General features: G+C 40.5%; 1 protein-coding gene across 3 annotated transcripts in view; it reads right to left on the bottom strand.

Annotated features, from left to right (window-relative positions):
• Positions 1 to 12,775, bottom strand: part of GRM1 (glutamate metabotropic receptor 1) — a 162,538-nt gene that overhangs the window by 25,806 nt on the left and 123,957 nt on the right. For all 3 annotated transcript variants that reach the window (XM_035110662.2, XM_060272734.1, XM_035110664.2), the window contains exons 4-6: positions 7,810 to 8,056; positions 3,228 to 3,396; positions 1,210 to 1,336 (exon numbers count right to left, since the gene is read on the bottom strand). In XM_035110662.2, the coding sequence (XP_034966553.2) occupies positions 1,210 to 1,336; positions 3,228 to 3,396; positions 7,810 to 8,056 (543 nt within the window). The remainder of the gene's footprint in view (positions 1 to 1,209; positions 1,337 to 3,227; positions 3,397 to 7,809; positions 8,057 to 12,775) is intronic.

The raw sequence follows: 12,775 nt of genomic DNA, 5'->3' as shown, positions 1-12,775 counted from the left end.
AGAGGAAGGTTACCAGACGTCCCTGTTTCCCAGGGACAGTCCCCAGATTTACAAATCAGTCCCCTGACAAATCCATCTATTTAGTAGGAAGTTGAAAAGTGTCCATGGATTCTTTGAAAAAAATCTGGTAACCTTACTGTAGAGTCAGAAAACTACATCTATTTGTACTTTATATCATTTTAAAAGTAGCCACATTTTTATTTTCTTAGCATGTTTATGCTAACTGACCAATGTCATGTGCTAACATATTTGATTAGCTAAAAGTTATTGTTTTGAAAGTGTAGGCATGGGAATGTACAGTAATGTCTGTATATGCTTACATTATATGTGGCTACTGTGCACAAGAAAAAGGCATAGAAGTTTCCAAGAAATGTATGAGTTGGATGTTTTAAATAATTCTTTGTCACAAACCATTTTACTCCCTCACAATGTTCCAACAGACTCAGTGCTGCTTTGTCAAGCATAATAATGGTGATAAACTATTATTATGCTTGACTATAGCAGCACTGAGTCTGTTGGAACATTGTGAGGTGATAAACTATTGTAAATATACCTGCTGTTTTAGATCCTTTAAAATACACATTTCTAAGCTTTTGGAACAGAGCAGTTGTACAACCTTGAGTTAATGACTTGAAGGCCATCTTTAAGGGGAAAAATGCCTAAAGACCCTTGATTTATTTATTTGCCACTCTTTAATTCAACATTTTCGGAGTGGTTTATAATACCTGATAAACACACACACACACACACACCCCAAAGAGAAAAAGGCCATGCTGGAAACAATAATAGCAGGGGATAAATACATGGAATTAAGACATGGGGAAATAAAATGTTCTGTGCCTGGCAGATCAAAGGCACTAGATGAGCTTTAAGAAAAAAAATTGCCATACATGAGTGAGGTGCCACAGCTCTCTTCTCCATTGATCCCCACCTTAAATAGATGGCATGGGCACCCAGAGAAGGGCCTCTGAGGAAGATCTCAGTATATAACAGAGGTGTGCACCAGCCATAAGATTTCAATTCCTGGAATGGAGCATTCCACCGTGAAACCTTGGAGAGCGATTCCCAGTTAGTGTCAACAATACGGAGCTCAATGGACCAATGGTCTGACACACACACACACACACACACACACACACACACACTTTTGTTAGTGTCATGGCATTTCCCCTTTGTATTTAAGCACACTTTCCCTCTCAGTTCCAATACCTGTCAGTTCTGTGTTGGGCCACCATCCCAGGTCACAAGCTTTGCATGTGAACTCATCCTGCACAAACTCGTTTTCCTTACAAGCTGTGCAGATCCAGCAGCAGCTCACTTCTCCCTTTCTTATAACCTGCAATAAAAAAAACAAAAACAATGGACGTTATTTAAAAATATATTAAATGGCATCTCAATTTCACTCTGTTCCACCTACAGTAATATAATGTATAGTATAGTGCAGTGAAACACAGCCTTGGGAAATAGTGATAACTGAATCTTTCAACTTGTATTCATGTCTCAACTTGCTTGGTCTAAATTAATTTTTTACAAGTACAAATTCTCATTTGTACTTTCCAACACTCTTTCTCGTCTCCCACTCCACAAACTAGCAAACAAATAAACCCAGAAACTACAATGGATACAGATTCAGTGCATAAGATCACATGGTTTGCATGCAGGTGTTCCCAAGGTCAGTCCTTGACATCTCTATATAAAAGAATCCTTGGTTTCAGCAGGGGAGAAGTCAATACCTTTGTCTAAAAACAACCCTCCATGTAAATACTGAAATAAATTAGTGATGGAGAACCTGTGGCTCTTTAGATCTTTTTGGACTCCAAGGGTGTCCCGCCACAGCGGGTGGCGCTGTGGTCTAAACCACAGAGCCTAGGGCTTGCTGATCGGAAGCTCGGCGGTTCAAATCCCCGCAACAGGGTGAGCTCCCATTGTTCGGTCCCTGCTCCTGCCAACCTAGCAGTTCAAAAGCATGTCAAGTGCAGGTAGATAAATAGGTACCGCTCTGGGGGGAAGGTAAAGGGCGTTTCTGTGCACTAGTCTGGTTCACCAGAAGCAGCTTAGTCATGCTGGCCACATGACCCCGAAGCTGTTTGTGGACAAACCCCGGCTCCCTCGGCCTATAGAGCGAGATGAGCGTGCAACCCCAGAGTCGTCCGTGACTGGACCTAACGGTCAGGGGTACCTTTACCTTTAACCTTTAAAACTGAAGGGTTTTTAAAATTTATTCCCAGTCCCCTTTTAAAGGAATGTTTTGCTTCTGCAAGCTAACTTTATACATGCATTATATTCTCATTAATACCTCCTTTTATGCCACACGAGCATGGTGGATGGCGAATTGCTGTTAGTGAGATACAAACTGAGTTGGTAGATAGGTATTTTGCATGCCGTTCAAAACTGCTCGTGAGGTGGGAGCACAGATCCCACCCAAGGGATCTGCTGTTACATTTAACAACTTGCTAATATGCTGGGTATTGATTGGATTCAGTAACATTTACATCACATATTGTACACATAATGCGGTCTGCCCCATTAAGGAAAGTCAATTGAGGAAGAAACCAAAGTTCTAATTATACAAACTAAAGCCAGGTTTCATGTGCAAGATCAATAGGCTTTTCATGTATCCAAAGGGACAAGCATTTGTTAGAAGTTTAAAGAGAGAATGCTAGTGAAATGAATTAATGTCACAGTGGCAGGATGATACCTAGGATACAAACTGAAACTTGGATCCAGCCTCTCCTTCCAAGAGTGGAAGCGGGAGATGACTTCTTATCACTCTCGCTTCAGCCCCTCACACCAAAGATATGCTGAGGAGGGTTGGGTCACCATGGGAGGGTGGGGAGGGCATAGAATGGTAAGTTGGAAGGGACTCCAGGGGTCATCTAGTCCAACCCTCTGCAATGCAAGAATCTCAGCTAAAGCATCCATGACAGATGGCCATCCAACCTCTGCTTTAAAACCTCCAACAAAGGAGAGGCTCGTAATAATAATAATAATAATAATAATAATAATAATAATAATAATAATAAGGCTGTACACATGGTTCCTGGGAGCAGAGAATTTTTTTGCAAAGATATGCAGATTTACTGAAATGAATCAGAATTTGTCATTTCTTTTGCCCCCGGCAAAGATTGCACTGCATCCCAAGGGAGGGCTACAATTTATCTTAACGCTAACTCCCCCACCCACCGCACAATAGAGATACCTCAGGTGAGCAAGCACTGGCAACATACCTTAATTTGACCCTTCAAACAGGGGTCACTACACACCGACCGGACCATTCCGCTTTTGTTCATCTGAATCTTATTGTCATCAATATTCAACACCCCTTCGTGCCATGTCCCAATATAAACATAATCATATTGGTTAGCTTCTATGTGCTGCAGGTTCATGATGTCATACCTGGGGAACAAGAGCAGAGTGTGGTAAGTCAAATTAAAATTTTCTAGGTGGACCAGAGTCTCATTTTCCTGTTCCACTCAGCTTCTAAATGGAAGACTTCTTCCAATTAACTTCTTTCAGTTCATGCTCTTCATGTGCAATAAAATCATTACAAGTGACTGTTTTGGCTGCAACTTCTCTTCAGTTTGTCAGGATCAAGTCAGGGCAATGAAATAACTGGCTAGTCCCAGAGCCAGCACAACTCTAAAGATAAGCTAGGCAACTACTTGGGGTACCAAAATTCCAGGGCACCTGCCTGTTAATGTAAATTTATCGAAGAAAGAACCACCATCTTGCTGGTACTTTTGGCTTTAGCAGCATGAAGATGCCATCCTGTGTCAGTGATTGTATGTGTTTCATTTAAATTAAGTAATGTAAAGCACAATCATGCAATGCTGAGTTATTGAAATAAAAATGGAAATAAGGAAATAATTGCATGTATGATTTTCATTTTAAGACAGAAAAAGCTTGGTGGTTATTTATTTGTAATATTATTGTCACCTTTCCACATTAATGTGTTCAAAGCATCTCACAAGACTAGAACAGAAATGCAAATTAATAGTACCATTACAAGAGACCAGCTCTAGGATGGATTCACTGCAATCAAACAAACCGTAGTTCATTTCAATAATACTAGTATTTTAAATTCACTATAAAATCTGCAGCGCCAGTCCTTAACATACAGTATCAGATGGATGTTATTGATCAGTTTCTTTATACAGAGGAAAGGTTTCTGACTGAATGTATTTTAACAGTGAAGAAATCTCTGTAGTCTTTTTAGCAGTGTCTGAAAGGGAAGAGTAAGGAAGAACGGCTGCGGTGTGGTCACCAGAGGTTTGAACTATCAATGGCTCTCCAACACTCATGGGGAGTGGCATTAGTTTTATCAGTCTCCATTTGTAATTTTTGTATGGAACAGCCACTAAAATTCCATTGGCCCTTCAAACTGCACCTCCCCATTTTGCCTGTGAATGAGGCAAGTCCCAGGTTGAAATAAGTGGTTCTGTCATTGATAAGATAAGCCGGAAGGCTCAGGGACCATTCTTTTCTTTTCTCTTCCTAGCACCTTCTCTCAGGGAACAGCAGGCAAATCCTTTTAAAGTGGTCTGGCAGATGAGCCACCTGTCTTTGTTAAACCTGTGGAGGCCCAAGCCGTGTTCTCATTGACTTACGGAGGTTTCTTATGATGTGCTCAGAGAATCCTTGACATAAATTAATCACAGGGTTGTGTTTAATAATGGATGGAAGGCAGCTTTGCAAGCATCTCATGAACATTTAGTTATCCAAGTGGAAAATCTGCTGTTCGCCTGCTCATGGGAGGTAGGCTATGTTTGCAGAAGACCAAAACAAAGTCAGCCTACATGTTTCCAAAGGCTTTTCATCCTCTGCCCACGCTCCTTGCCCACCACATACCAGCACTACATTGTCAGGAGTCGTTTGCTGCCACCACGATATGCTGCTTTTTCTTCTTACAGGGAAAAGGGATTGTGCAAAAGGGAAGATTGACGGCAGTAATTTCAAGGTGGGGGGAGAAAGAAGTAGGAGTGAAAGGAGCAGAGGAAGGAGGAGGCGGAATCACCACTGAGTCTAGACAGACAAGCTGGTTGTTGGGATAGAGAAGAAAAGATGGTTGTGGGTGGCAAGCAGAGGAATGTTTTGATCAAGATTCAGGGACAGGAAAAAGAAGCAGCTAGAAACCCTTTACTTTGCCTAGAAATTGCAAGAGACAGGCTTCTTTCAGGGCAGCTGCTTGGTCTGTTTGGCTGGTGGCTTTAGGCTCAGGCAAAGGCATTTCCCCCCTTGAGTGTCACAACCATACAGATGCGGAGAAAAATTGTACAGAAAAGCCAGACAGGTGCTTGTGTCCTGCATAGTAATGAGGAGCAGGCAAACAGATTCTGAAGAGCAGAAGGACAGTGCCCCAATCTTTCCCCCCCTTGAGGTTGAAACAAGATAACTCCTGTCTCACATTTCTGCAAGTCAATTGTAAACTGTATTTTCGGAAGATTTCCTGCCCAAAGGTTCCAAGGGCATCTTACTTCAGTTTCTGTATGCTTGAATGTAAACATTTCAAGTATTTTTTTTTTCCTGAGCTTCCCCCAGTTTGCTAGGGGCTCTTAAAACAACAGGGAATGTGGGTTTGTGCAAAGAAGATTTTGGACCAGTGCAGTTGTTCAGTCTGTTGCACAGTTGTCAACTGTTGTGTGGCATCTTCAAGGCACCTGCTCTCCCTTCTTACAGTTCTTGATCTTAGACTGGACAGCTCTTAAACTAGAGGATGACTTCAAAGAGAGGCTTGCCTTCTTAAGGCCCTTCAAATAGAAGGCTATTCTAGTTAAAGCAGGATGCATTACCACCCTGGGCAGCACACAAACCTGATGCACATTGTCATGACAACATGGTTTCTTACATCTGTAATGTCACCTTACAATCTTATGCTTGCCCTATTGAGTTCAGTGGGGCTTAGTCTACAGCCTTAATGACACACCTGCTGTTGACAGAGCCTAATTCTAATGTTCTGCTTTTGAGCATATAGCGGACACTAAAACCTGACTAGAATTTGCAATGTGTTTTGATAAAGTACAGACAGATGGCCAGTCAAAGCTGTGGCCCCTAATCTGTCCATAAAATGCCAGCTATTTATCACACTTTGCCAGATGCTCAAAAAGTCTCCCAGTTTTGGAAACCCCAGGCTGCATAAACATCATTTATCTTTTTTCCAGAAGCCAGTTATCTTCTGTGAAGGAACATTAGATTAGTCTGTTTTGATGCACTAGTAAAGGACTCAGGGCTATTTATGTCTCACCTGAAGAATTTCCCCCTTTAATATTTGTTATAGATCTTTACTATGGCCAACACCAGCCCACAAGCTCTACAGGGATATATTCACTTAATATTTCTTAAGTACATACTTTGCAGTAAGGAATTAGACTGTGTCAGCGTAGAACAGCTGTGCCCAGGTATCAACACTGTTTGCCAATTTGCTACTGGGCTAATTTCAAGGTGTTACTAGTAGTATATAAAGTCCTTAACAATTTGGGACCAGTTTACCTGTGAGATCACCTTGCCCCATAATATGCCTGCTCAACCACTTTGATGTGCAAAAGTGCCACTGTTACAGGTGCCACACAATACCAGTTCCTAATTTGTGTGGCAGCATCTATACTCTGGGAACCTGCCTAGTGACATCCGGTAAATGCCTTCACTGCACTGTTTTCAGCACCTGTTTTTTACTCCTTTTTTTGGAATATTTTAAATAGTTGTTTTTACAGCATGCTTGTTGTCACTGATGGGAGTTGTAGTCCAAAACATCTGAATGAGCAAATGTTGCGCTGGAGTACTGGATATCTTACATGAATCATGTTTTGGAACAGAACTTTGCTTTCTATCATTAATTTGATACACACAGTATGCAAAAGATTAAAAACACTTATATGATCTGACAGTCTACAGAGTTTATTTAAGTTGTGGCTTGTAATTAGAACCATCAAAGAAGTCAATTGTGAAATAATCAGCAAAGCATAAAATGTTTTTGATATGTATCATTGCATTTTATTTTGTTCCTGTTTTGATACTTACTGAATATAGTTGTATAGAAACATGGTCAAATATAAAGGCCTCTGCTATTTCGTCAATGAAGAAAATAAATGTAATTAAGAATTCTTAATATAAAAATGAGTGATTCTTTGTGAATAAACTTATATGGAGTGCATTGTTGCTCAGCTTTGCACACCTTATGTTAAGGCTTTGAGTCCATCAGAGGCTTCTTACACAAGTGGTGTTTGTTCATTATTATTTTTTTATAGGAAAAGTGTTACCTTTTTGTTATATTCTGTTGTAATGCTGCGGCAAAATGTGTGAATTTGAAGCCTAATAGCATAACAGTATTTTCATATAACTGAGCTTTAAACCTCTACTGCAGGTAATTAACATAAAACTATTCTTATTTTAAAAAGTATGAAAATGAATTATTTTCCGCCAACAGTTCTTTACATGAAACTTTTTTGTTTGTTTTACTTTTGCTTCAATGGAACCTGTGCCATGCCTTCTTTACTGGTGCTTAACGCTATCATATGAAAGAAGGAACTCAATGGCCTTTTCTTTTGTTGATTAACATGGTGGTTGGCTACGTTGCTCCCTCTTACTGGTACTATCCATCTGCTGTACTATATAGCAGAGATGGGATATCTGCAGCCCTCCAGATGTTGCTGAACTACAACTCCCATTATCCCTGACGATTGGCCATGCCGGTTAGGGCTTATGGGAGTTGAAGTACAGCAGCGACTAGAGGAGCACCATCCCTTATTCACAGTGTTAAAAGTATCAGCTTCTAACTGCACAAGCTAGGCAAGGCAGGGTGACATAGTTGCTTACCTTCCAGGAGCATCTCCATTTTCATCAATTCGAACTTCCTCTCCTGAAACGCCGATGAATGAAGAATTGAGCAGAAAATCCAAGAGTTTGCTGCCATCAATGGGCTTCATGGCATCGCACAGTCCAATGTGTCCTGGGCAAAGAGCATGATGCATACTTTGGAGGCCGTGAGCCATAGCATAGATGGCATTGATAACAAATCCCATTTTACTGTCCTGGACATAGTTTTCTTCCAAACTTTCATTGCCTGTAAGTTAAAGATATTGCGTAGGATGAAATTTAAACATACAAAAATACCAGACCTTATTTATATATAAACATTCTTATTTATTTTTAAAGGGAGCCTGTGAAGCAAGTTCAGTGCACACCCACATGCTGCTTCCCTCTTCTGAATTACCCCCTCAAAAAGTGACTGCTCTTTTCTTCTTTTTAAAAGGGTCTGGGATTCCATTATCCCCATTTGTATATACTGTAATGCACTGTTAGCCTCCCCTGCATCTCCTTTTTTCACTATTCTCCTATGATGAGATGTCCCCATACATATCACTGAAAGGAAGACATGCGATCACAAAAAAGACTCGTATGTTCGCTTCCGGCGCTTCTGTGCCATTCTCAAAGCCTCCCTCATGTATTGGAGGGGGCCCTCAATTGTGCCGTATGCCAGAAGAGATAAATCCAAAATGTCAGCCTTCTTTCCTTAATCCTTCACAGGACAGCTCTTTATCTCTCTGTTTTCATGTAACAGAAAATATGACAATTCTATTATGATTCTTACGATCCTATTATGCAAAGTTGTCTTCTCTGCTTGCACCTATGGCTTAGTATCAAGTACACAATCATCCCCAATAGCATCAAAGTGTTGTTTTCATTATGTGTGGCATCTGTGTGCTCCTCCACCACATTTTTGGGGAAAATATGTATCAATGTTTAGCGGTGGCAATGTAAATAAAAAGGTAAAGAACCCCTGACAGTTAAGTCCAGTCGCGAATGACCCTGGGGTTGAGGTGCTCATCTCACTTTACTGGCTGAGGGAGCCAATGTTTGTCTGCAGACAGTTTTTCCGGGTCATGTGGCCAGCATGACTGAGCCACTTCTGGTGAAACCAGAGCAGTGTACGGAAACGCCGTTTACCTTCCCACCGGAGAGGTACCTATTTATCAACTTGCACTGGTGTCCTTTCAAACTGCTAGGTTGGCAGGAGCTGGGACTGAGCAATGGGAGTTCACCCCACTGCGGGGATTCGAACCGCTGACATTCCAATCGGCAAGCCCTAGGCTCAGTGCTTTAGACCACAGCACCACCCGCATCCCTTGCGGCAATGTAAATATCTGAAAGTTTTGTGTTTTGTGCAAAAAAAGAAAGAAGGTATTTGAAACTTCTTAATATTTAGGCAAAAGGATCAAGTGATCAAACAGCATACTTAGGCTCTCCTTAGCCACATCTTGAGCAAGGTGGGTGATTACTGCCTTCCACTAGGTTGCTCTCAAACCCAAATAAATTTGACAAATACAATGTTCTCCATTCAGCAGCCATACTCACAGCCTAACATTTCTGATATCTCAGACTGGAGCACTGTTACTTGTATGTCAATCACATGAATTTCAGTGCGATGGCATCACCTCCATAGCTGCTCAAATATTGCTCCAGGAAAAGTATAGAGCTTCTTCACAGAACGGTGCAAGCAAAGCATCTCCCAGCGGAATAGGTATCAGTTGCATGTTATGTTAACATAGTAACAAGCAATGACAGATAACCCACAGCCCAGTGGTGTACATGGGCTGTGGATTGTCTGCCATTGCTTTCTGTGGACTCCCAAGACCCATCCCCATTTGTTATTTTAAAAAAGAAATAAATTTATTAGCATTATTGTTATTTTAGTGTAGGTATGGGTCTTCCACTGTGATGTCATTAGGCCAAAGGGTTTTTTGTTTTTGTTTTGCTCTGCAGGCTCCCCATTTTGGTGTGTGTGGTGTGACAACTCCTTATAAATAAAAAAAACTTTGACTTTGGGCCACTATAACCCTTGGCTTGAGTAAGCTTAGGCCCCTCTGTTCTAAAGCAAAGCAATATGGGCAGAAGTTTTAAATCCAAATCCAAATCACTTTATTTCAGCTTTAAGCTCATAGACATAATAAAACAAGAACAGAAACGCGCACAATTTGATTTACAATTAAAAGGTAAAATAGCTTAAAGGATATACAGAATTAGATAAGGATATAATAAAAGAATTTCAAATTGTATATAACAATCCATTCCGTCTCTTATATGTCAAAACAGAAGTTAATTTTTTTGCCATTTGTAGAGTTACAAACGGATTTGTGTCTTGCAATAAAAAAGCAAGGTGAGAATCTTCCAGATGCCCAGGGAGTTTTTGAATTAGTGGGAGCTATAAATTCTTCCGGACAGCACAATATAAAGGATATATAAACACTATGTGCTGCAGGGTTTCAATCGAGGAGTTATCACAGGCACATAAAACCGAAACTTGGCCCTTAGAAAATCTGTGAAGGAGGACATTTGAGGGGAAGACATTAAAAACGTGCCTTAATAAAAGCAAAACGATGAGTGGCAGTAAGAAGGGATGATAAGTAAGTTGGCACATGAAATGAAGGAATAACGCCCAAATGTCCTGGGGAACATGTCCCCCCACCAAGCTTAAGATTGCGTTGCTTCTCTATATCGCCCACCCAATCTTTGGATAATAATCTTTTTTGCTGTAGTAAGAGAAGTTTTAAAGCATTTCTGAAGTAACATTGGAGGAATCACATGGAACTGACACTCAAATGTTTCAAATTGAGATGTCAGAACCTTTCCTTTTTACATTACAAAGGAGGTTAATTGAAAACATTAATTAATCAATGCATTCTATTGCAACTGTAGAGATTAAACTGTCCCAGATCTATTCACACTGTGCTATTGATTGAGGTTGTGAAGATAGTGGTGGTTATCGATTGCAACACAACCTTCAATTCCCCCCCCCCCCAAAAGCTGTTTTGGCTAGCTAATAACAGCTGCAACAACCAGAGAGGTGATGGTGCAAAACATGGGCTGCTAAGAGCAAGCAAGGCATCCTGTGTCTGAATAAATTGAATTTACAGAGTTGCAAGAGACCATGGGGATCATCTAGTCAAACCCTTCCTCTCAATGCAGGATTTGCAATGCAAGTTGCATCTGTAGTGTCCCTGATGGATAGCCATCCAGTCTCTGCATCAATACGGCAAACAAGGAAGAGTCCACCACCTCCTGAGTCAATCTGTTCCACTTTTGAATGGCTCTCACCCTTGGGAAGTTTCTAGTGATACTTAGCTGAAAGGAATTTTCTGGACAGATCTGGAATACTTCATTCGGCAGCAGTGTCTGAGCAGATGTACGACAGCCCAATAGGCAGTGCTGTTTTGGCCAAAAAAAGCTCAGCAACTTTTCTGTCCGGATTTTCACTGTTTGAAATATGGCAACCCTATCAAAGGTCCATCTAGTCTAGCACTCGGTTCTCACAGTGGCCAACCAGATGCCCATGGGAAGTCTGTGCAATCTCTACTCATTGGTTCTAGTCCTGTCCTTGGAGAAAACAGGGAACCAGCCCATCTTCTCCAGACTGTATTCGAGTCGTTGTGAATGATAACAATCACTGTAGTTATGGACCCAAAGATCTAGAGCAGGGCTGTGGGACTCCCACTCCCATCAGCCCCAGCCACAATGGCCAGTGGTCAGGGATCGTGGAAGTTGTAATTCAGCAATGTCTGGAGGTGTTCCAGCCTTGAGCTAAACTCTCAATCCAGCACTGAGATGCAGATGAACTGTACCTCAACACTGCAGCTAATGGGTAAGAACAGTACAATTAAAGCATGTCTATACTAGGATCAGTCTGTTACTTATATAAAGCATTAGAAAATGAAATTACAATTAACTTCCCTTCTATGTTCATTTGCTAAAAAACTACTACTTACTTTTTATGACCAGTAAACATGACTGCTGGTAGGGATTAATAATCACTGGAACAATTGACTTTCCCTTGAAATAACATGCCACTTTTAAAAAAGAAACATGAGGGCTCAACTCATTAATATATGCAATAATAAAGTGTGAATTAGTTTCCCATTCTTTTGGGAGTATTGGACAACAAATTTCATTACATTAGAGCTGAAGGCATTATGTTAGTCATGCATGAGAGTCGGAATTCTTCAGATGTGTTTAATCTATACAATGAAGCCTTTCTGGAGTAGAACCACCACTCAAAGTTCTGGTGGTGCGTACACAACCTTCTTTGTATTATTAGCTACTATTAATTTTTAACTAGTTTTTCATATACAATATCATACAATATATACAATTATCTATGTAAAACTTAATATATTTATAGCAACTGATCAAGCATTCTCAGCTCACTAACATTTTACTCCTAATTTATTCAAATCTTTCTATAAACGTATGTGGTGTTTTGACCCGCATTAATACATGCCTAAATTCCTTGTGCTCTCCATACTACACCAGGCAGTGTTTTTACTACAAGTCAACTCCATGCTTCAAAGTACTTGATAATGAGGCAAGGGAGGAAACTCAACATCCTTCCATTGGACTGTGATTCCTGGATGCCCTACATAGCATTCAAAAGTAGGGGTTTATTACTAAAGAAACATAGGAAAATACCAGTTCTATGATGATACTATTGTTTAGCATTTTTTTTCTACTTTGTGCCTTTGCAAACACTATGTAATCTTTGTGATTTTAAAACTGTTTTTAACACAACACATACAACCAATCCCCTCTCTACCTGAGTTTGTCACTACATAGTTAGTAGAGACTGTGTTGTATCACGAACTCTGGTTAACTAAACAATCCAGCTTCCTAGCTCATGGTTTCAGTTTGGCTTGTTTTGAAATTGACCAGGGTTTGTTTTAAACCACAATCACTGGTTTCAAGCGAGAATTTGTGAAACTGAAACAAAGCACTGGCAAAGACCTTCTGC

Source organism: Zootoca vivipara, chromosome 3, assembly GCF_963506605.1.
Source record: "Zootoca vivipara chromosome 3, rZooViv1.1, whole genome shotgun sequence".
Lineage (NCBI taxonomy): Eukaryota > Metazoa > Chordata > Lepidosauria > Squamata > Lacertidae > Zootoca > Zootoca vivipara.
The sequence above is the reverse complement of the archived record's forward strand: the minus strand, read 5'-3'. Positions and strand labels throughout refer to the sequence as shown.